The 22,722-nt window shown below is 52.0% G+C and overlaps 9 protein-coding genes across 9 annotated transcripts; 5 read left to right on the forward strand and 4 right to left on the reverse strand.

Annotated features, from left to right (window-relative positions):
• Positions 1-1,217: 1,217 nt before the first annotated feature.
• P168DRAFT_239551 (mRNA-binding ubiquitin-specific protease UBP3) lies at positions 1,218-4,034 on the reverse strand (the record flags this gene model as incomplete). The annotated part of the gene is made up of 5 exons (XM_024833674.1): positions 1,218-2,303; positions 2,375-2,537; positions 2,610-2,716; positions 2,772-3,479; positions 3,552-4,034. 5 exons carry the CDS (start codon positions 4,032-4,034, stop codon positions 1,218-1,220), a joined length of 2,547 nt encoding a protein of 848 aa, XP_024691049.1.
• A 947-nt stretch (positions 4,035-4,981) lies between these two features.
• Positions 4,982-7,613, forward strand: P168DRAFT_271715 (RING-type E3 ubiquitin transferase MAG2). Its single transcript, XM_024835284.1, has 2 exons — positions 4,982-5,296; positions 5,394-7,613. Exons 1-2 carry the CDS (start codon positions 5,042-5,044, stop codon positions 7,356-7,358), a joined length of 2,220 nt encoding a protein of 739 aa, XP_024691050.1. The 5' UTR covers positions 4,982-5,041; the 3' UTR covers positions 7,359-7,613.
• Positions 7,614-7,992: 379 nt separating this feature from the next.
• On the forward strand, positions 7,993-9,162 carry P168DRAFT_311847 (NAD(P)-binding protein; the record flags this gene model as incomplete). Its single annotated transcript, XM_024839529.1, has 2 exons — positions 7,993-8,004; positions 8,158-9,162. 2 exons carry the CDS (start codon positions 7,993-7,995, stop codon positions 9,160-9,162), a joined length of 1,017 nt encoding a protein of 338 aa, XP_024691051.1.
• A 443-nt stretch (positions 9,163-9,605) lies between these two features.
• Positions 9,606-11,323, forward strand: P168DRAFT_271720 (aldehyde dehydrogenase; the record flags this gene model as incomplete). The annotated part of the gene is made up of 3 exons (XM_024835285.1): positions 9,606-9,824; positions 9,888-10,253; positions 10,306-11,323. Exons 1-3 carry the CDS (start codon positions 9,697-9,699, stop codon positions 11,321-11,323), a joined length of 1,512 nt encoding a protein of 503 aa, XP_024691052.1. The 5' UTR covers positions 9,606-9,696.
• A 258-nt stretch (positions 11,324-11,581) lies between these two features.
• Positions 11,582-13,247, reverse strand: P168DRAFT_255889 (NAD(P)/FAD-dependent oxidoreductase). The gene is made up of 4 exons (XM_024834490.1): positions 12,953-13,247; positions 12,613-12,902; positions 11,957-12,530; positions 11,582-11,886 (listed from the first exon to the last, which is right to left on the reverse strand). The coding sequence occupies exons 1-4, from the start codon at positions 13,188-13,190 to the stop codon at positions 11,621-11,623; spliced, it is 1,368 nt and encodes a 455-aa protein (XP_024691053.1). The 5' UTR covers positions 13,191-13,247; the 3' UTR covers positions 11,582-11,620.
• Positions 13,248-13,701: 454 nt separating this feature from the next.
• Positions 13,702-15,383, forward strand: P168DRAFT_239090 (aldehyde dehydrogenase family protein; the record flags this gene model as incomplete). Its single annotated transcript, XM_024833649.1, has 4 exons — positions 13,702-13,829; positions 13,885-14,081; positions 14,155-15,180; positions 15,232-15,383. The coding sequence occupies 4 exons, from the start codon at positions 13,702-13,704 to the stop codon at positions 15,381-15,383; spliced, it is 1,503 nt and encodes a 500-aa protein (XP_024691054.1).
• A 726-nt stretch (positions 15,384-16,109) lies between these two features.
• P168DRAFT_239800 (cytochrome P450) lies at positions 16,110-17,786 on the forward strand (the record flags this gene model as incomplete). Its single annotated transcript, XM_024833685.1, has 3 exons — positions 16,110-16,438; positions 16,490-17,583; positions 17,635-17,786. 3 exons carry the CDS (start codon positions 16,110-16,112, stop codon positions 17,784-17,786), a joined length of 1,575 nt encoding a protein of 524 aa, XP_024691055.1.
• Positions 17,787-18,119: 333 nt separating this feature from the next.
• Positions 18,120-19,799, reverse strand: P168DRAFT_239151 (flavin-containing monooxygenase; the record flags this gene model as incomplete). Its single annotated transcript, XM_024833655.1, has 2 exons — positions 18,120-18,344; positions 18,414-19,799. 2 exons carry the CDS (start codon positions 19,797-19,799, stop codon positions 18,120-18,122), a joined length of 1,611 nt encoding a protein of 536 aa, XP_024691056.1.
• A 692-nt stretch (positions 19,800-20,491) lies between these two features.
• On the reverse strand, positions 20,492-22,187 carry P168DRAFT_320035 (GMC family oxidoreductase; the record flags this gene model as incomplete). Its single annotated transcript, XM_024840333.1, has 2 exons — positions 20,492-21,870; positions 21,920-22,187. 2 exons carry the CDS (start codon positions 22,185-22,187, stop codon positions 20,492-20,494), a joined length of 1,647 nt encoding a protein of 548 aa, XP_024691057.1.
• Positions 22,188-22,722: the final 535 nt, after the last annotated feature.

Consider the following 22,722-nt stretch of genomic DNA (forward strand, 5'->3'; position numbering starts at 1 on the left):
ATAATAAATCCTTTGCATATCCACGCTCATATCATTCATCCACACCAACAAAACATCACCTCCATTTTTCCTTCATTCCTTCCATCGATCCAATCCATCGATCCATCCATCATTCATTCATTCATCCCCGGGGTAGACCCCATACACCACCCGTACCTCGCGATTAGATAGTGTAAAAAGAAGAAAAAGATTAGGGGAAGATGAGAAACCGAGGGGAAAAAAGAAAGGTTGTAAGACACGGTAGAAGGATAAGAGAGGACAAAAGTGACAAATATCCATCCATCGACTGGTCTTTTCTTTTTTCTCTTTTTGATTTCTTTCTTTTGGGAACTCTGCTGACTCCAGCTGACAGAGTTCCAAACCCGGACAGTCAGTCAGTCGGTGCTGTTATCTCCATGTCAATACGTCTATGGGAAATAAGGTGTAAAAAAATCGTGCAATCGTTATACTCCCCAGCCCATATCACATCACCTGGGCAAACACATTTCACATCAGATACTCATCTTCACTCGTGAGCCAATCACGGAGCAGCACGTGTGAAAGGTGAGGTATATAGGAGAGAAGCGGCAATGGCCAGCAAAACTGGTGGATACCGCAAATGCAAAATCATGATCAAGGGAAACGGGCAGAGGAAGTTTGTCGCGGTAGCGGAAAGAAGAGATGGTTATAGGGTATCGCGTGTGTCGAAATCCAGAACAGGGGTAATATGCAGGAGATCGCCCTTTGAGGAATTTGGCGTGTATGAGAAGCAGATAAGTTGGGGAATGAGGCGAAGGTCGCATGTATCATGCATGCTTTTCCCTCCAAATGCAACTTTGTTAGGCATGTTCAACAGTCCTGAAAGATGCATGTCGTATGTACAGCTGAAGTATGAACAGCCAAACCCCAGTGCAAGTCACGAGGCAAGATTGTGTTGTTGTTCAACACCAATTAGACGGATAAAAGATCGATTCAGCCGATTGTGATGAACAAATTTGTCGCTGAAAAAGAAAACATGGAATCGAATGGTTGCGGGCGAAATTTCAAATTTTTTGTTCTTTTTTCTTTTTATTCCTTTTTTTGATGATTTTTCTTTTTTTCCTTTTTCTCCTTTTCCCCCCTCGGGAGATTTCTTTGTGTCTCTGCATTGTGCGGAGAATTGGTGGCTGTTAATCGAAGACTGACCACACTGGATATTGTGTATCGGCAATTCAAAGCGGTCTAGTAGGTTCTTCAAATCATGCAATGCGCTGGTAAAACAATAAGTATGCCACCTTGTTATCCTGAGATCCGTACCGCCCAAGCGGAGTCCGAACCCCGGACGAGGGTCCAGATGGTGCAGCCCCGTTTGCAGCACCGGTAGATTTCTTGCTGGAATGGCCAGATCCCGTGCCATTCACTTGGCTCCAGCCACGCCCACTGTCGGAATGCTCCATGTCATCTTGTTCAATGTGACCGTAGATGTTGTTGATGTTCGGATCTCTATCGTTTCGGTGCTGCTCCAGCGCCGCAGCAATAACCTGAGGATCTTCCTCACCGCCGGCTTCGGCAACGTCTTCGCTTCTAACGCGGCGAATGACTGTGTCGTCAAGGCGGATCCATTCACGACCCTCTTGGCGGCGAACATCGACCGTATAATGGCCGCCGCTCGCGTTCTTGCCGTGGTGGTAGATGACGCCCATAAGTCGGTACTTGGGCAATCCACCTTGCGCCATCATGATGTTGCGTTTGTTGGACGGGAACACCTCGCGAGGAATTTCCAAGTCGAGCGGATAACCGATCCTCTTCCAAATCTTCTGCGTCCCGTTGGTGACGCTATCATACTGGAACCGTTTCAGGTGGAGGATAAGAACAGGCGGCAAGTTTTCAATGAACACCTGTTTCGTTGCCGTCACATTGGGGCCGCGAGGGGAGTTGAAGTCGCCTTGGATACTTTCCGGCTTTGTTAGTCCCTTCAGTGCGTCGACGATGTTGTGAATATGGGGTGATCCGATATCAAGTTGCAGGGACTGATAAGGCTCCAAAGTCACTGAGGTCTTGTTGCCGGGAACTTTAAACTCGGACCTGATTTTGCCGCCAAAGATTCGTGTGATGGGGGATTCCAGAGTGATATGGCCGGATGACCGAGTGACAGCAGCCTTCTGCTTATGACCGACCTCCAGCCAGCCATCGCCGGACTCGCCATCTGCAGCCGAAGCTTCGGCATCCGGTAGCGATTCATCCACCTTCGTCGGAGGTACGTCCTTCGCGGCCCGAGCACATTCCTCGTGCATCTCTTCGAGCAGAAAACCGAGGAACTCCTGGGCATCTTGCTGGTGGCCTCGCTAAAATCAGTGACAAGATGGGTTAGCAAAAGTTTGTGAAACTTTCTCGTATACATAACGGAAGAACTTACGCGCATGTCTCGGAAGCGTGGCAACTGTCTGATCACCTGGTAAGCAAATTCCGGGGTGAACGAGTCTCCATATTCTTCGAGCTCATTCGGCTTTAGTCGAAGCTTCAGTTGCTCTTCAGTCTGCGCAGCGTCAATGACACGGAATTCCTTCATGAACATGATCCTTGTAAAAGAAAAAAAAAAGTAAGCAGCTGGCTCTCAATGATAGTTGATTTCCATCCCAAAGGTGACTCACATGGCGTCAATCATGGGGAAATCGCTCTGGAAGCTATGCGAAGCGCGTCGTCCAATATGATCCAAAAACTGATAGAAAGGCACACACGAAACCAAGATTTGAAGAACCTGGGATGGGAGTTAGCCAAAAGTCGGGGAATGAACAGGTGCAGAGACGACATACAGAATTCATGTAACACATGTTACCCGTATTTACAAGACCTCTGGGCTCAAGGAATGCAACCTTATCGCTGTACTGAGAGACGTCTACTCCAAGACTCGTGAGGACATCCGCCATGGTTTCGGTCTTGACGTTCACTAGGCCATTCGACACAACGGGCGGCGCACCTCCGGTGCCCGCACCTTTGGCGATTGCCTTGTGTCGGACGAGGTCCGCCCACGATTTGGGTGTCGCCTGAGGCGATGGCTTATTGGCCTCCCCGGCAGTGGCCGAGTCTGCTTCTGCCGCAGCCCCGGTAGCTTTAGGAGCCTCGGGAGAACGACCAGCATCATCCGTGGGGGCCTGGCGTGGGGTCGGGGGGCCCGGGATAACAGGAACAACCGGTACCACGGGCACCGCTGGTTTCGACCCCTTGGACTGCGACTGAGACCGCGCGGGGAGGTTGGGAACCGCCGAGGAGGGAGTGGTGGGTTGCGTCGAATTCGCGACTGACGGAGCCGCGGACAAAGCAGGGGTCTGGGGTTCAGAGGGGATCTGAGCCGGGACTTCGCCTCCTTTCGTTTCCGTCTTCTCCACAGCACGATGACTCTGCTGGCCGCCTTTCGTGGGAAGCTCTACATCGATCGATGAGGACTGCAGGTTCCGGCCTTTTCGACGTCTGCGCAGGGTTCTGGCGGGGAAGGGGTGATCGGGAACCGAGAGCCATGGAAGCTGAATCATTGCTCGATCAGCAAACTGAGACCTGGAAAAACCAGGGAAAGAACAGGAGATGAAGGGACCCACCGGTGCATGGAATGGCTCTCTCGGAGGCGTTGAGACCCTGACAGGCGCCGAAACAGGGGACGACACGGCGGGACTGGGGACATATTGCAGCGGAATAGCCGCGGGCGACTGTGCTTGCATCGCAATTGGAGCCGGGGCGGAACCCACTGACGGGGACATGGTCGCTTGCAGGGGGGTGGAATTCCGGGGTTGTAGGGGTGGTGGCGGCATGTGGGCCGGGGCCATGATCGGCTGAGCGGGAGGAGGGTAGGAGGACACGAACATCGGCGCGTACGGAGGTTGAAAGGGACGAGGCGGTTGCATCTGAGGGTATGCGGGGAACCAATGCGGATATTGCTGGGGCGAATATGCGGGCATGTGCCCATTCATGTGAGGAGGGTAACCCATGTACGCCGGCGGCGAGCGCATGTTGGGAGGACCGGCCGAGTATGGTATATCCTGCTGCCGCCGGGGGCCAGACATGGGTGGCTGCCCAAGCGGCATCGCGGGCAGATGGTGATTCATCATGGTCTAGACACGTCGGAAAAGTCGCCTTGACGGTTCAACCACGAGGTACCTCAACGGTAGCCATACGTGATGAAATCGAGGTAAGCCAAAGTTGGAAAAGCTATTTCTCCCGTCTATGCTGCCATCCTAGCTCCCAAGCTAGATCTGCGACGTAGACAAAGGGAAAGTTGACGACGGCGACGGTATGCGGGCGCTGGGCGGGATGATGGACCTGCTGCGGTCTTTCAAAGGAATTATTAACGTGAAATTTGCGCGCGAAGACAGAAAGATCCCAGGAGAAGAGCGTGGGGGGAAGGAGGAAGGTTGAAGTGTGCGGGTGTAGTGGGATTGATGGAAATTCGACTGGGGTGCACCCACCTGCAGTAGGACTGTGGATTGAAAAAGAGACTAGAAATAAGAATACCCCCAGGGATGTTCGGGGTCCAGAGAAAGAATCCAAGGTAAGATCGAGGGAGAAACACGGGGAGGTCTGAGGGAGAAGTGAGATACGGAGAGGAAGGAGAAGCGGTTGGCGGAGAATGAGATGAGATGATGTTTTTTTGGCGGACGGGGGGGGCACGTGCCTGAGGCTGCCGACGGGATGCCAAGCCGGGAATCATACCGTACGATCGCCGTATTTCAGTATTATCGGCGTATTACAGGTGGTATTCTGGTATATGAGGTACGGTTACATACGAAGTATGACTCGCCCCTCCTTCCCTCTTCCTCACTCAAAACTACTACTTATCAATCATCTCCAACCTCTCCTCCTCTTCTTCCATTCCTCGACTGGAGAAGAGATCAGGAAGGGTCTACTCCTCCTCTCCTACTCATCTGGTTCTTCATTACTCCTTTTATTCCTTTTCTTTAGCCTTTTTCTATATCATTTCCTTCTTTTCCCGTTCTTTCGCATGTTAGATTCCCCTCCTACCACTGCGCATATTCTCTCGACCTCATCCCCGGCATTAGAAGGTAGGCTGCTCCACTTCAGTCATTGTTGAGCAATGTCGTCCAATGCTGGCCAGAATTCCTCTTCCTTTAAAGCGTCAAACACCTCGAATCAACCCGTTTCCTCTTCGTTCCACCAGTCGTCATCGGTAGACAGTGGCTCCCAGCGCCGTCCGGGAGGTTCTGGTAGCTTTGGGGCAGGGTTTTCATCGCGAAATTCGAGTTCGCCCCGGCACAATCAGTCTCGGAGGAAACAAGTCAGGCAAAAGAAATCCCCGGAATTGTTGGACGATGAGGATTATAGCGAGCTGGTAGGTGTCCCCGCGCGAATGCGGTCCCGGCTCTTGTTGGCGAGCCCAATGACCCCGTGGGTTGGCTGGTTGACCTAACCAAATCGTGTGGGTACAGGCCATCATGAATTCAACAAATAGTCGCAAGGGACAGACGTCTATCACGCACCTGATGAACTTTGCCCTTCCTCCGCGGCCCCAGTACCAACCCCCGCCACGCAACACGCGCCGCTATGCGTCCTGGGGCCTCGGCTCCGGGTACCATGCCATGGATAAAGCCCGTTACGTGCACGCCAATTACCGTTTTATTGTGGCGCCAAATCGAAATTATTATGCGCAAGCGGCCAACGCCGATGTCCATTTAGACTGGGATTCGGTGCTCCAAGTGCTGGTGTCGGCTCAGACGCAGTCCGCTAGCTGTCCCATCTGCCTGTCCATCCCGGTGGCGCCCCGCATGGCTCGATGTGGCCATATCTTCTGCCTACCGTGCCTGATCCGATATATGCATTCGACGGACGACCACAATGCGGGGCCCGAAAAGAAACCTCGGTGGAAGAAATGCCCCATTTGCTGGGACTCCGTGTACATCTCGGAGACTCGTCCAGTCCGGTGGTTTCGGGGTCAGGAAGGAGATCTTCCCTTTGAGGGTGGCGACGTCGTGTTGCGATTGGTCAAGAGAGACCCTAGCAGCACCCTGGCCTTGCCTCGGGACGGCGCGGAGCCTCTTGGGCCGGGAGAAGATATACCTTGGTACCATGCGGCCGAAGTGTCGGATTATGCACGCATTATGAAAGGTGGGGAGGAGTATATGGCCGCACAGTACGATGCGGAGATCGAAGATATTCGTCAGCAGCAAGTAGAGGATGAGCTTTTGTTCGGGGATGAGACCACCTGGAGCCGCAAGGCCATCGGTGCCATCAATGACGCCAAGTTAAATCTCCAGGGCATCGGAAACCCACCTGACGTCGCACGGCAGCCTGCACCTCTCACGTCACCCGAGGAATCGGTGTCAGTTCAGCCCCCGCCAGAAGAAGCGGTCCCGACAGATACATCACAGGATACTATCAAGTCCGGAGAGAGCTCCTCATCCGGCCATATCCCAACGTCTTCCATCCCTGCCGTCTCCAGCGACATTGATGGGATAACAGAAGCGATGGACAGCACGAACATAGGACGGGGGCGTAAAGCGAAGTCCAAGCAAAGAGATCCCGGAATTGGTCGAGGTCACCTCCCGTCGGCTCGGAACAAAGATACCCACGGACCTCATCCGCCCGATCACCCCTACTACTTCTACCAAGGCCTCCCTCATTTCTATCTCTCTTCCCTGGACATCCGTATCTTGAAAGCCGCTTTTGGTGACTATCCTATGTTCCCGGCCACCATCCTCCCCCGAGTCGAGCACATCTCCACCGGTCATATTGTCGACGACGAGCTGCGCAAGCGCGCCAAGTATTTGGGTCACCTCCCCCAAGGCTGCGAGGTGAACTTTCTGGAGTGCGATTGGACCGATGTTGTTGCTCCTGAAGTTCTACAGCGTTTCAGTTCGGAGATAGGGAGGCGAAGGAAGCGTAATCGCGAGAAAGAACACCGTGAGGAAAAGAGTCGGGTTCGCGCTGAGAAAGCAGAGGACGCGGAGCGATGGGCGACTATCCGCAAGGAACATCCCGGCATCGAGACCCGTGAAACGTTCTTTTCCGACCGTGATTTCCAACCACTGGCGAGCGGTGCCGACGCTGCATCCGTGGATATTGGGGTCTCCGCATCGCCCCCGCAGTCGTCATCTCATCTCGGGGCAAATTCCTCCCCCTCCACTAGCCCTCCAGGATCTCGGACGGTCTGGGGAACCACAGCGATCGCGCCCCCTTCAGGGACGCCAGACCTCCACGCGGGGGCTGTTCCGCATGATGGGTGGCTTCAAGGATGGGAGGACGAACTCATGGCCCAGCGAGAGAGCGAAGTCGTCGCTGAAAGCGCCGCCGCCGCGGCGAGCGATGCGGCTGCTTCCTCGGCTCCTACGGGCGGGAAAAAGAAGAAGAAGAACAAGATCACGTTAATGTCGACGAATATCCAGCGAGGGGCGTAGAGACCCCGATTGATCTTGTTGCTTTGGACTGATCTCACCGCCCTTTTTGGTTTTGATTCCTTTCCTCCTTTCTATATTTACGGTTGGATATATGGCGTATTTTCCCGACGAAGCGTGCGTGGTGTCTTTGAATTGTGTTTATGAAATCATATGGGACCGGAGTCGGCCGGGGCCATCATCTTTGCATACTTGTCTTCATATGTATTTGGTTCTACAGCTCAACACTCTCTAGGCGAGTAATCTACGTAGGGCAGCATCAATAAAACACGACTACTACTATGATTCAGACGCGTAGAGAGTCCTCATGGGAGCTTAGCTCAACCCACCATATCTATGGAGAAGTTGTATAGCGCCGGGGTGTTGCTTCACGGAGCACAATCATCCATTCCATTGATGATGCCACCTCTTTGCTGAGTGAGCAATACCAGATGACAGTCAGAAGCGCGGAAAAGGAAGAGACACGATCTACGAATCTAGGTAGTGTAGCTCTAGGTAGCGTATCATACTCCCCGCACTAAACCCCATTGCACGACAGTTGATCTCCGCGCCTGCAGTTCCAGATGCCCCGCCGACTTACTCAATTCGGTCACTAGACGAACCTCCGAGTTGTACATATCTTTCCCCCATAGGGATCATGTCGTATGTAGTTGTGATAATGAACGACTGGTACATAACTCAGGATGTATTTAACCACACAGAGCTGTCTCCTCGAAGGACTTGGTTCCATCATCTCCGACCCTTCTGCCAACATCTGCGCTAAATTATTTCCACCTGAACAACAGCTATGGCCATCGCAAAGAAGACAATCGTTGTGATCGGCGGCACCGGCATGTACGGCGGCTCAGTCGCCCACTCACTAAAAGACAACGCCGAATTCCAAGTGCTATTGACGACACGAGATCCCAACTCTCCCAAAGCCCGCCAGCGCCGCGAGGAAGGATTCCTACTCGTAAAAGCCGACTCCTGGAGCGCCGCGGAGCTCGATTCAGCATTCGCAAACGCCTACGGCGTATTCCTCAACACCGACTCGGACGACGCGAACTTCAAAAACGAGATCGGGGCCCCCGAGTCCGCCATGGGGAAGATCGTCATCGACGCTGCCATCCGACAGGGGGTGAAGTACTTTGTTTACTCGGGTCTTCCGCAGTGTGAGCGTCTTACGAACGGGGAGGTGTCGATCCTGTCGTTTAGCAACAAGAACGCCATCGCGAACTACGGACGGAAGGCGGGCTTCGAGGCGTTTGTGGAGGTGAATGCGGGGTGGGCGATGGATATCTTCTTCATGGAGACGTACGGCAAGGCGTTTGGTGGGTTTGCGACGATTCCTGACGCGGAGGGCTTTCTCAGCCTGAAGACGTTCTCGATGGGCAATGACCCGGAGCGCATTCCGTGGTCCTCTGTCAAGGATGATTATGGGGACGCTGTGCATGCTGTGTTCCTGGACCCGGCCAAGTACGCAGATCGGATTATCTGGGCCATCTCGGAGGCAGTCGGCTTTCAACATGTGGTTGATACGTATAACCGCATCACTGGGACGCAGGTCGCGCGGTTTGTACCGCAGACGGAGCCCCTTAAGGCTGCCACGCCTGGCAAGACCAAGGAAGTTAATGGATTGCGGAACTATTGCCACTACATGAAGGGGGATTACTGCAATGGTCAGGTTACGGACGATCGCTTACTGGAGGAGATGAGAACGCTCAAGGCGCTGGCGTCGAAGGCGCGTGGGAAAGGACATGCCTCGACCCAGACTATTGAGGGCTTTCTACGTGAGAATAGTTCGGTCAAGGCGCGACCATCGCTGTGAGGATTAGTTGTGATAGATTATGAATGATCAATAAGATTTCAGATAAGCGTCTACTCTGTACTACACAACTGCGTGGTCCCCGTAAGTCCATAACCGTCCGGATACCATTTTCAGTTATAAGATTCAGAGTCCGAGTATACGACGACAAATAACAAGCAATGGATCATGCTTACTTTACTGAATATTCCCACATCCCCAATGAGCGACTGATCAATGCGCCAATGCCCACAGTGGAGACCCGGTCATCGGGGTTTCGCCTCCAACCTCAAACAGGTAAGTTCGGTGCATCATGGATACAATCGACGCGTCTCGGGTGCCTCACTGATTAGGAAGGTAGGCTATCCTGTTACAAATGTCATCTATACCCCACACCGAACAAGTCACTCGATATACTCCATACTGTTAGGTCATGGACGTCGCAGGTGCTAGAAAACCCCCACCTGAAGAGACCCTGGGCAAAGATATAAGTTAAGGCAATGCGTCTCCCTGGGAAGATGTTGTGGTCAAAGTATATATCTGCGATCCACACTCACAATGTCCAGTTTAACCCAGACTATCAACGCTCCTAACGGAGTGAGCTACCAACAACCCACCGGTCTCTTCATCAACAACGAATGGGTCCCTTCATCAACAGGCCAAAAGCTCCCGTCCATTAACCCCGCGTCAGTACCTCCGCCCCAAAATACCATCCGATGGTTTGAAACTGACATTGATTACACTCATAGCACAGAAGAAGAAATCACCTCAGTCCACGCCGCCACAGCGCAAGATGTCGACAAAGCGGTTCGCGCAGCCCGCGCTGCATTCGAGGGAGACGAGTGGCAAAGCGTGGTTGGCACAGCCCGTGGCAAGCTGATGCTCAAGGTAGCCGACCTGGTCGAGAGCCAGCAACACGTCCTAGCCACGATCGAAGCTCTGGACAACGGCAAGCCGTACTCTCAGGCGCTGGGCGATATCGAAGAGGTCTTCTCTGTTTTCCGGTATTACGGCGGCTGGGCGGACAAGACCTATGGGCAGACTATTGAGACTGGTCGGCATAAGTTTACGTATACTGTGCGGGAACCTATTGGGGTTTGTGGGCAGATTATCCCGTGAGTTTTCTTGTTAGTTGGATAATATGGACAGCCTAGTTGACTGTGATAGATGGAACTACCCCCTGGGAATGGCAGCTTGGAAATTAGGCCCTGCCCTGGCTTGCGGTAATACGGTGGTTATCAAAGCCGCCGAGCAGACCCCTCTGTCTATTCTTTATTTTGCAAACATCCTCGTCGAAGCAGGATTTCCACCCGGCGTTGTCAACATCATCAACGGATATGGCTCGGAAGCTGGATCAGCCCTGGTCCAGCATCCCGAAGTTGACAAGGTGGCATTCACGGGCAGCACACCAACCGGCAAACAGATCATGCGGCTGGCCAGTGATACCATGAAAAATATCACACTCGAGACGGGAGGGAAAAGCCCTCTTGTCATCTTCGACGACGCCCAGATCCCCAACGCAGTGAAGTGGGCGCACTACGGCGTGATGGGCAACATGGGGCAGATCTGCACGGCGACATCGAGAATCTTCGTCCACGAGAAGATCTTCGACGCCTTCGCTCGAGCCTTCAAACAGTACGTCGCAAAGACGCAAGTCATCGGGTGTCCATTCGACGAGAAAACATACCAAGGGCCCCAAGTATCCAAGGCCCAGTTCGAAAAGATCCTCGAATACGGCCGCATCGCCGAGCAAGAAGGCGCGACGATCCTGGCCGGGGGCAAGATCGCTGAGTCCCGCCCCAACGACAAAGGCTTCTTCGTCGAACCAACAATCATCAGCGACGCGCAGCCCCATATGAGGGTTTACAAGGAAGAAATCTTCGGCCCATTCGCCGTCCTCGTCAAATTCTCCACCGAGACAGAAGCAATCCGGCTGGCGAATGGGACGGAGTATGGTCTTGCCGCTGCTGTGTGCACGAGTGATATCACGCGCGCTCACCGCGTGGCTAATAAGTTGAAGGCCGGCATGGTCTGGATTAATTCTAGCAATAATAGTGATTTCAGGGTGCCGTTTGGGGGAGTCAAGCAGAGTGGGATTGGAAGGGAATTGGGACAGGCGGGACTGGAGGCGTATTCGCAGCTCAAGTCGGTTCATCTGAATTTGCAGTTGACGGAGCAGATTTAGCTGTGTATGTAGTGAACATTGAATATATCAACAGGATACGGAGAATGCCAGATACGTTTCCATTTAAACTATTGGAGATATCCGTCAAGTCAAGCCCTTCTAAAGTGCTGTTCAGCGTTTTGCATTTTGCTATAATGGCCATTATAGACTGCTCAGGATCCTTTTGGCATGGCAGTATTCATTCTAGTTAACATCTCTTTTCTTCGCCGAGTTAAAGGGATTGGATTAACCCTCTACATCCAATATCATCTTACATCTCCCAAGACCCTAGCTTCAGTGAAATATTTCAAGTCTCTATCAAAGCCGTGGACCTTGAGTAGCCTGGTACCACGACTCCAGCACCTTATTCGGTGCATTCTGTAGACGATCTGCAGTCTCCTCAAAGACACGGGGCAGACCAGTCTGACGGTAAGACACATCCCCAACGATCATCTCCGCCATTCCCTTCGCCGCCAAAAATATCTGAGGCATGCCGTGGCCCGTCCATCCAGCCATGATAAACATTCCAGGCCTGTCGGGTACAGGTCCCAGCCTTGGGAGTTTATCACGGGAATAGCCCATGACTACAGGGTAGAACGATCATCAGATCCATTGAATGGCGTTTGAACAGGTGATATAGGGGAGGGCACTTACTACCAGTCCATATTTCAGAGACCTCAGCACCGCTCTTCTCCCACCCCCGAAAGTTTCGTTGCATATACCCGTCAAAATACCTGCGTGTCTCTTCTATGACCTCGTCATCGTTCGTATTATCATACCACAGGTCTTTTTTACGGAAATAGGCGGAGCGAGCGCCTCCCACCACTATGGTGCCATCGGGCCGGGGAATGAGATAATCGAAATCCCAATCCTTGAAGCGCAGCGCGTAGGTATTGACGAGGAGTGGTGCCGGGCCGGGTGTTGTGATATGGCAGCTCACGCCGCGATAGGGGATGATTTGCTCCTTATACTCGGGGAGCAAACTGGACGTATAGCTATTTGACGCCATGATTACCTTGCTGGCTTTGACGGTTCCTCGACTGGTCTGGACCGCCCAGCCACTTTGGGAGTCTGGGGCGGGGGACACAGAATTTACGAGTGTGTTCGTCTGTAGGTTTAGACCTCCATGGTTCAGCGCCTTGGTGAACATGTGGTGGATAAGTTTGTACGGCCATAGATGTGCAGCGGTGAAGCTGATGCATCCCTGGGCGCCTTTTACACCTGATACCTGATATCAACACATGATGGTTAGACAGCTATTAACCCCAATGTTTTGGGGATCTATATAAAGAATTTGAGGAAACACGAACTATTTCGGCATGGTCTTTGGCCACTTCTGACACCTCCTGGGCGGCAGCAACTCCCGCTGCTTTGAATCCACGCAACCGCTCCTTGATTCTGGTATCTTGAGCGCTGGAGAAATGGACATCGATTGCCCTGGTAAGTACAAAATCACAGTCAACGCCTTCACGCTCAATGTACTCTTTTGCGGCCTTCAAGTTGGCAACTTCGAAGTCAGCGACTTCCGCTCCTGCGGCCGGTCCATATTGAGCGGCAACGTCGGAAGCATGGAAATAAGGATCGGGTTTGATGTGGCCTCCTGTTAGGTTGTTTAGTACGCGGGAATAAGGACAAGGGAAGAAACACTACCGTTTCGTCCCGACGCCCCGGAGCATAGCTGACGAGCCTCGAGAACTAAAATCGACGGGTGATTGGGATACTGTTTCTGGATGTGCGTAACTAGTGCCGCAGCACTGTATCCTCCGCCTATTATCACTATGTCGCTTTCTTCCGGGAGGTTTGGCGTGGACTGGAAATTGTCCAACTCCTGTGGCTCAGTGCGCCAGAAAGGCACTGTGCCATTAGCAGATGGGAACGAGCGTGTCATAATGAGTCTGACTCTGCCGAAAGATTCAATAGAGCGTGAAGTCGTTGTGCAAATGCAATTTGATCCTAATTGTATATTAGTAGTGAGTAGAACCCGCGGTAAGGCGAAAAACATACGTTATCTAGCATCGCCGAACAAAGACCATGCCGTGACACAAATGTTGCAATTGATGCCTATTGTCTCGATGGGGTAATTGTGGCTATCAATGATAGGCCTGGGCCTGAGACAGATGTTTGGTACTCGGTTTCTGCGGAGATCTCCACTCGCCCAGATCTTCGGCGATGATCGAATTTCCTAATCGGGACAGGAAGCGAAGATGGAGACGATGCTTACGAACTGCTTCATGCAGTGTTCGATGTCTCAATGACGACACTTTTACGGTTCAAGAGGTTATAGTCAATTTGAATCATAATATGCCCAGTACTCTTTTTCTACTTTCTTCCATGCACGGAAGTTGACTATTTTATCCTATACTGCACTGTTATTGGTATTATCACCAACTTTGGTCGTCATGTCGGACTTGCATATTGACCTTACAGCACCCAACGGCTTGACATTCAAGCAGCCGTTGGGTCTATTCATTGATAATGAATGGGTGTCATCTTCCAAGGGCGCAAAGATCTCGACCATAAACCCTGCGTGAGTTGAGTTCCAAGATTAAATGATAGTATCTGACCTAGTATATGAACAACAGAAACGAAGAGGAGATATGTGCAGTACATGCAGCCGACTCGAACGACGTTGACAAAGCTGTCGAGGCTGCCCGTCGGGCGTTCAATGGAGAGTGGCGAGAGTTGGACACATCCGTGCGTGGTGAATTGCTATACAAGCTGAGTGATCTAGTCGAACAGCATGGAGATGTGCTGGCCACTATTGACGCTATGGATAATGGTATAGACTCTTTCCATCTTTCTATTTTCTGCCCCCCGGCCGATGGATGTGTCTGATATATCTCGTGTTGCAGGAAAGACTTTCCAGGCTGCCCGTAACGTAGATATCGTGGGGGCCATCGCGCTCCTCCGATACTACGCTGGGTGGGCGGACAAAATCCACGGCAAAGTCATCGATCCCAATCCCGACAAACTGGCATATGTGCTGCGCGAACCGATCGGGGTTTGCGGAGCTATCATTCCCTGGAACTTCCCCCTGCTCAATATCGTGACCAAGCTGGCCCCTGCCCTAGCGGCCGGCAACACGATTGTGGTCAAGGTGGCCGAACAGACGCCCCTATCAGCTCTCTACTTTGCCAATCTGGTCAAAGAGGTTGGTATTCCAGCTGGAGTGGTGAATGTGCTGAACGGTGCTGGTAGAGAGGTTGGCTCTGCCATCGCAGCCCATCCCGGCATTGATATGATTACCTTCACTGGTTCAACACCCACGGGCCGACAAGTTATGAAGACCGCTGCCGGGACGCTCAAGCGTGTCACCCTGGAGACGGGTGGAAAGTCGCCATTGCTGGTATTCCCGGATGCAGACTTGGAACAGGCAGTGCGTTGGGGCCATCGAGGCATCATGTCCAACCAGGGCCAAGTGTGCTCAGCAACGAGCCGTATCCTCGTGCACGCCGATATCTACGATACTTTTGTTATCCGGTTCAAGGCAGAGGTTGAGAAAATCTCCAAAGTCGGCGATCCTTTCCAGTCGGACACCTTCCAAGGACCCCAGGTCACCAAAGATCAGTTTAATCGAGTCCTATCGTATGTCGAGGCTGGGAAACAGGAAGGCGCACAGCTCGTGTGTGGCGGAGCTGCATTCAAGAACGTTGGAGGAAAGGGTCTCTATATTGCTCCCACTGTCTTCGCGGGCGTAACAGACAGCATGGCCATTGCGCAAGAGGAAGTGTTTGGTCCCTTTGTGGTCATCGCACCTTTTCATGACGAGGCAGAGGCGATCGAACGAGCCAACAGCACCATCTTCGGTTTGGGTGCATCCGTCTTCACCAGGGATATCTCACGCGCCTTGAGGGTGTCGAAGAAAATCCAGTCCGGTAGTGAGTATTGTCCGCTCTCTTGGCTCTAACAGGTACTAACACGGTTTACAGCAATCTGGGTCAATAGCAGCAATGACGACGATGTGCGAGTGCCATTCGGTGGGTACAAGCAATCAGGGTTCGGGCGGGAAATGGGCGAGGAGGGCATCGAGCCGTATACTATTACCAAGTCTATTCATGTCAACCTGAATTCGAAATTATAAGATTTGGCTATACTCAGGTTTATGTACTTATCCATGATGAAGCTGAATATGATTCCTAAAAGTCGTGGCGCTTTTATCTCTAGTCTAATATAGATGTAGTAGCAAGTCTAAGACGCTCGGGGGGGGGGGGGGGGTTGTTTGGCCACAGCATCCATGCAGCCCTAATATGTTATATTGTCGCTCTAGTGCACGTACTGATGGTCTCCTGTATACTCTCCATGGTATCCAACTATCAAAAGGGTCTCAAAGTGTTTAGGCCTAATCAGTAGCTGTACAATTGCCTATCCTGTGAATTAGTCGTTCTAAAAGTCCCTTGATCCCCTCGAGTGGCCGCGTCCGTGTCCATCGCTTAGCAGCCTAATCGGGAAAGTTGACGATGCCCCACAGGCTGAGGAACAGACTACAGAGGATCATCAGGCCGATATGCTGACCCTTGTCGCCTGGATGATTGACTACGGTTTACATCCTTGTGGGAATGCCACCGAATTCTGTTTCTTTCCAAACTTGACTTCGACACGAGCAAATACAGCCCTCGTTCACCGTCATCGAACACTACGCCATTATAGGTCGATCCACTCTGTCTCCCCTGAAACGAGTGATGATGCTTCATGTATCCTACTGTGTGCTTGAAAAGTATAAGTATCAAGTAGTGATGCCGTACTTGTTGACTCGTTTACCTTCTTCTTTACGACTGTAATCTGGAACGACGGCCTACAAGCTTGCAAGATGGAGCTTCACGTGTCCTTTATACCTCTCCTCGCTATTCTTGGAGCCCTCATCTACAGGTTTCTGGTCTATCCTCTATTTGTTTCGCCTCTTTCCAAAATTCCCGCGGCTCACTGGTCGTGTCGGTTCTGCTCGATCTGGATCTACTGGATGAGATGGACAAACCAGGAAAATCGGGCGGTTTATGATAAGCACATGAAGCTGGGAGCTGCAGTTCTTCTGGGCCCAAATCTTCTCGGCATCAACTCCTTTGACGATGGGGTAAAGAAGATATATCAAGGCGGTTTCCCTAAACCTCCTTTTTACTTCAATGGATTTGCCATTTACAAGTGAGCATGGCTCCACGAGGTATATAGGATAGAGAAGCTAATTCTCGACAGTACGGAGAATATTTTCACGTTTGAAGAAAACGCAGCACATTCTGCTCGGAAAAGGATGATCTCCAACACCTTTTCCAAATCCTTCGTCATATCGTCTCCGACAGCGCGTGCAGCCACTCGTGATGTCTTGTTCGGCAGGTATCTCCCTATGTTACGAAAAGCCTCCAGCGAAGACAAACCACTCGAGGTACTTGGAATGAACTATTCCTATTCAATGGACACATTTGTCCAATGGCAGTTCGGGCGCTCCTTGGGTAGCAACCTCCTGGAGGACCTCCAAGAGCGAAAACTCTACCTGGACGGGTTTTTCGCGCCCTATCCGTTCCTGTTCTGGATGTACTATTTCCCCAAGCTTGCCAATTTCCTCCGCAGGGTGGGGGTCTACCTCATCCCTAAATCAGTTGACGCGAAATTCGGCGCCGCAGAAGACTGGAACCTTGAAAAATGCGACAGTGCCCAACAACTCCTTGCAAGCTCCGAGCCTCTTCACAGTGAAGACCAGCCGGTCGTCTTCCAGCAAGCACTCCAGTCGATGAGCGAGCCAACGGCCACCAAAGGAGCATACCCGCGCAGAATGCAGATCGCAAGCGACATGTTCGCCCACAGCTCCGCCGCATTCGAGACGAGCGGCAACACCGAAACATACGTCTTCTACGAGATGTGCCGAAACCCCGAATGGCAGAAAAAGCTTTACGAAGAGCTACGTGGCGTGAAGCTTCCCCAGCGCGAGGACTTAAACCGGAAGATTGAAATCGACGATATTACAGAGCCAAAAGACATCGACACCCTCCCCATCCTCCACGCAATCATCATGGAGACGCTTCGTCTCTGGCCTGCTGTCCCCGGTGGTCAACCTAGAGTGGTTCCCAAAACAACCTCCCTGGGGGGATACGCCAACATACCAGCCGGCACTATCGTCCAGTCATACGCGTGCGTACTTCATCGGACCCCTGAAGTCTTTCCAGACCCCTTCCAATGGAAGCCCCAGCGCTGGCTTGATGCTTCGCCTGCCGAGCTCGCCAACATGAAACGCTGGTTTTGGGCGTTCAGCAGTGGGCCGCGGATGTGTATTGGGAGCAATTTTGCATATTACTGTAAGTCGAAGACCGAGATTCAGGCCTGAGAACCGTGCTAACAAAGGGTAGCGATGAAATATCTTGTTGCCGCGGTTTATGCCAATTATACAACTTCTATACATGACCAGGGAGATATGGACTTGCTTGATTCTTACCTTGCTGGACCGAAAGGCCATCATTTGGAACTGAAGTTTCATCGTGTGCCTAAACATGTGGTTTGAAAGTTAGTAGTCGGTTCAAGAGCAGTTCGGAATTGAAAGTTTGAGGAGTTGAGCAACGATGGATTCCGATTACCTTAGGAGATTTGGTAGCAATTCCAATATTTTTCTTTTGAGTATAGCCAGGAGTAAAATCCACCCCACAAACAGTTTTGGTTTCTTCTCACCCTGTGCAGCTTCTGCTACATCTGCTTGAGAACTACATTAATGTGAACTGGTAGGGAAAGTCTCTGAGACGGAGTAAATATGAATAGCTCGGGACTTACTTCTAATATCAATAGACTCGACTACCCTGGGCCATTCATCTTGAGAAGTATGCATTGATAGTTTATATAACTATTCACTGATAAAAGCAGGAAAACCATTACTGATCTGATCCTTCACCCAATCCAAATAGCTCTTCAAACCCCCAAAGTAAAAGTTCGTACTCGGTTTCCGGCCAGGAATATTCTGGCCAAAGATCCAGCTCGCCGTCGAAGTGAACAATGACCCTTCAACCAACCGATTGCACAGATCAATCCACTCTGTCTCTGCTTTATTGGACACCTCCATGATTCTTGGCTTTGCCCTCGTCACAGAAGAAGAAGCGCCGTTCGCCGTGCCATTGGTGACACCATTTGTTCCTCCCACGCCCGCGGTGGTAGTCCGCTCGGCATATTCAATGCAAGCCATGATGAAATTAATCTCACTCTCGATGACAGGCGGAAAATTGGCAAACGGGCCCTGAGGACCAGCGACGATGAACATGTTGGGGAATCCCGCGCAGGCGATACTCCCAAAAGCCTTGGGGCCCTTCGCCCAGTGCTCTTCGATCGTCCTCCCTCTCCGCCCAGTGATTTTAAGCCGCATGTAGCTGCCTTGAATGGCGTCGAATCCGGTGGCAACGATGAGAGCGTCGAGTTGGTGGGTCGTTCCATCGGCTGTTTGGATGCCCTCGGGGACGATCTTCTCGATCGGTGTCGCCTGGAGATCGACCACGTCGACGTTCTCGCGGTTGAAGATCTCGTAGTAGCCGGTGTCGCAGAGCGGTCGGCGGGCGTAGAGATCTTTGGGCTTTAGGATCGCTGCCTTGCGGGGGTCTTTGACCATTTCGTCGATTTTTCCGCGGATGAACTTGCATGCTTCTTCGTTGGCTTGCTTATCGGTGGTAAGGTCGCCGAAGGCGCTGAACATGAAGCGGAACCCGTTCCCTTGGTCCCACACCTCCTGGAAAGCCTGTTGCCGCTCTTCGGGGGTAGCCTCCATGGTTTTGCGCTTGGACTCGGGGACGCCAAACCCAATGGTCGATGACCAGACGCTGTCCCAGATTTGGTCGTATGTGGTGTTGACCCTGTCGCGATACTCCTTTGCAACGGGGCGCTGCCCACTTGGAACAGAGTACTGAGGGCTTCGTTGGAAGGATGTCAAGCTTCCCACGATGGGAGCAATGGCAGTCATGACTTGTGTTCCTGTCGAGCCATTCCCAATAATGCCGACCTTCTTCCCCTCCAGCTTCAACTCCTCTGGCCAGCGCGCCGTATGGACCAGATCACCCGCGAAGGACGAAAGACCCGGGATGTTAGGGTAATTCACTTTCGAAAGCAATCCAAGCGAGTTAACCAAGTAGCGGGCGTGAACGATCACATCCCCAGACCCAGAGCAGCAGGCCACGTCCCACCTCCCCGTATCCTCATTCCACGTCGCAGACGTCATCTCCGTCTCAAACTGCATATACTTCCGCAGATCATGCTTCGCGACGATATGCTGCAGGTATTTCAGAATCTCCGGCTGGTAGACGTAGTGGTGTGTCCACGGGTAGGTTCGCAAATCGTCCTTGTCCCACGAGTATCGGTAGAGGTAGCTTTCGGTGTCGCTCATGGCTCCAGGGTATCGGTTCCAGTACCAGGTGCCGCCGACGTCGCTGGCCATGTCTATACATTTGACGGAGAGCCCCATGCGCGATAGGCGGTAGGTGGAGTAGATTCCTCCTACGCCGGCGCCGACGACGAATGCGTCGATGTCGATGTGTCTGGTCATGTTTGTGGTAAACAGGAGAGAAGTGAATTACTTGGGGGAGAGAGAGAGCAAAGTTCGGGGGTAGAGAATCTTTGTACGTACCAGTATGTTCATATCTTTTTTATAACAGGGCGTCATGAATGACGCCCGTCACTCTCGGTCTTGCCATCGCGTACACTCCTCATGTGGAAAGTCAAGGCTGATCCAGCTTGGAGTATGCACGGATAAGCACATATTTCCAGAAACAGTCATTAGTAGACAGCTAGGTAAGAACTGAATGTGACTGGGGTATCAGTCGTGATCATACTCCAAAACTTGACCTAAAGTTGCCTATCTAGGCTAGGAAGCGAGTGGCGGGGCACGTCAGACATGGACAAGGTGAGGAAGTAGGCGGGGTTCCATATCAACTTGACTGTATATCGGCGCCATGGGTGGCGATCTATCTATATGATTATTGGCAATGACTCTTGAGGTCCAATCGTGTATTCTTGAGTTGACTTCTTTTATCTTGTCCTGTTTACACGTCATTCCCGTGAGGATGGGATGGATCTGTTTACTACTAACCAATGTACATGAGAACGACTGTCATTTGTAAAGGTAGGAACTCTGGAGACATGCAAGATAGATGGAAGCGACCATGTAAAACAACAACGGTGAATACAGTACAGATTTACAATGTCAGAGTTGTCAGTGATGAGAGGAACATATCAACATCACAGTACAGCCCGTTCTGCCCGACCCGCATCCTCAATAATAAGCTCGGCAGCGCGTTCCCCAATTGACAACACTGTAACCATAGGGTTGATAGATGTCATGCAAGGAAACACACTGGCATCCGCAACACGCAGGTGTTTGACACCCCTCACCTTCAAAGACGGATCCACAACCGCCATCCGATCAGTCTCCACATTCCCCATCTTCGCAGTGCCACAAGGATGATAAACTGTATTATGGACCTTACGACCATACTCGCAAAGGTCCTCGTCAGAGACAATATGCACCCCCGGCGCAATCTCCCGCTTCAGATACTTCTTGAACGGCTCAGCCTGGGCCATCCGGCGCGTCATCTTCAACATAAACAAGTTGCTCGCCTTATCGTATCCCTCCCGATCACTGAAATACCGCTGGTCGAGCGCCGGTTTCTCCTTTGGATTCGCAGACTTGAGCCATAACCGGCCGACGGACGCCGGGCGGGGCGTGTAGGGTATGACGCAAAAGGCATTCTTGGGCGTTTCGTAACCCATTGGCTTGGTGTAGGTGTCAAACGGGACAGTGAACATGTGGAAGAGAGTGTCCATGACACCGTTGTCTTCGCCGCGGGCGTTGAACTCCTCCCGACGTAGCACCATGACGCCTTCCGAACCCATGGAGATCTGCTCGGGGGGCACAGCGTCGTTCAGCTCCCACATGTACATCGTCTCGGCGTGGTCTTGGAGGTTCTCCCCGACTCCGGGGATGTCGTGGACGAGGGGGATGCCGTGTTTAGCCAGCTGTTGACGCGGACCGAGGCCCGAAAGCAGCATCAGACGCGGGGTGTCGATTGCACCGGCGCACAGCACCACTTCGGTCGTGGCGGTAAGTGAGTACTCCTCCCCAGCGTGAGTGGTAGCAACGGCACCGGTGGCAGTAGCTCCCTGGAACAAAATCCGCGACACCCACGTATTCTGCAGAATAGTCAAGTTCGGCCGTTTGACCTCTCCGCGCAGAATGGGGTGGATATAAGCCACGCTGGCACTGCTGCGGTGGTTATCGCCAGGCGTGTAGGCAATACTGAGAAAGCCGCATCCCTGGGTGAGGTTTCCGCGGGTTTCGATCTCGCGGTTGAAATCCTCGATATAGGGGACCCCGAACAGATTCGAGCAGGTCTGGAGCCAGTCCTTGACTAGCTGGCTGCGATGGCGCTCGTCGACGGGGATTATATTGTTGCGCAGCTTGTGCATAAGACGCAGCATTTCGGCGTGTGTCCAGCCCTCGGCGCCTAGGTCTTGCCACCTCTTGCAATCGTATGCTAGCGGCGCGAATGAGATAGCTCCATTGTGGCTCGAACAACCGCCTAGCATCTTTGCGCGGGAATGGATGATATTGCTGTTTCCTTCATGTCTGTCAATTACTGGTTGGCAACTTGGTGTGAGGGTTCGTACCATAGGGTTGCGGTACAGAATTGTAAGCATAATCATATGCTTCAGAACCCCATAAATCAGCCGCGCCATTGAGATTCAGAATTGATTCCTTGCCCAGCTCGCTTTCGCCGCCCTCGATCATAAGAATAGTGGCATCGGGCAAGCTCTCGGCGAGTCTGGCAGCGATGACACAGCCCGCTGTGCCGCCGCCGATGATTATATAGTCGAATTGCCGCCGACTGGCAGGGAGCTCTTCCACTATCGTGGGGAGAAAGGAGGAGTTCATCATGATGTTGGACGAAATAGAATGAAAGGGTTGACGATAAGCATTGCTTGACAAACACCAGTATGTCCAGAAATCGGGCAAGTCCGTATTTATTTAATTGTCCAGTGAATCCATTTTACCTTAGTGGTCACGTCGGAGGTGAACCTAAGCTTGGTACGATCTAGCACTTCGTACTAGTACTGACTACCAAGCTACTAATTTACTAAGTACAATCTACCTTTTACCCGATTAGGCGATTTAGCGAAGACTCATCGCCGAGCCGATTCTCAAGTGCCGGTCTTGAAGAGGCCCCGATGCTCTCTCCGACACACACTGGGTCAATGATTCCTTGTAGTCAACTGTAGTAAATTGACGCGTCGATGGATATTTATCGAAGGAGGCACTCTCATGCTTTGTTTGGTTATGTTGTGTTTCAGCAAAGAGATCATTATTTTACAAGGGAATAAATGGTAGTGCAGTCTGAATTAGCAAGGAAGACCGGAGGAGCAGGAAGTGCAGTGTTTGCATTGATACATTGAAAAGCACTATGTCTTGTTTG

This window comes from Aspergillus campestris (genome assembly GCF_002847485.1).
Source record: "Aspergillus campestris IBT 28561 chromosome Unknown P168scaffold_9, whole genome shotgun sequence".
Classification (NCBI taxonomy): domain Eukaryota; kingdom Fungi; phylum Ascomycota; class Eurotiomycetes; order Eurotiales; family Aspergillaceae; genus Aspergillus; species Aspergillus campestris.

Bases quoted from the DNA above. Each gene is read 5' to 3' on its own strand.
- P168DRAFT_271715 (XM_024835284.1), top strand. From the start codon at position 5,042: ATGTCGTCCAATGCTGGCCAGAATTCCTCTTCCTTTAAAGCGTCAAAC. The intron at 5,297-5,393 runs GTAGGTGTCCCC...GTGTGGGTACAG, and splicing joins ATGAGGATTATAGCGAGCTG to GCCATCATGAATTCAACAAA.
- P168DRAFT_255889 (XM_024834490.1), bottom strand. From the start codon at position 13,190: ATGACACGCTCGTTCCCATCTGCTAATGGCACAGTGCCTTTCTGGCGC. The intron at 12,903-12,952 runs GTAGTGTTTCTT...ACAACCTAACAG, and splicing joins CGGGGCGTCGGGACGAAACG to GAGGCCACATCAAACCCGAT. The intron at 12,531-12,612 runs GTTCGTGTTTCC...TGTTGATATCAG, and splicing joins CCAAAGACCATGCCGAAATA to GTATCAGGTGTAAAAGGCGC.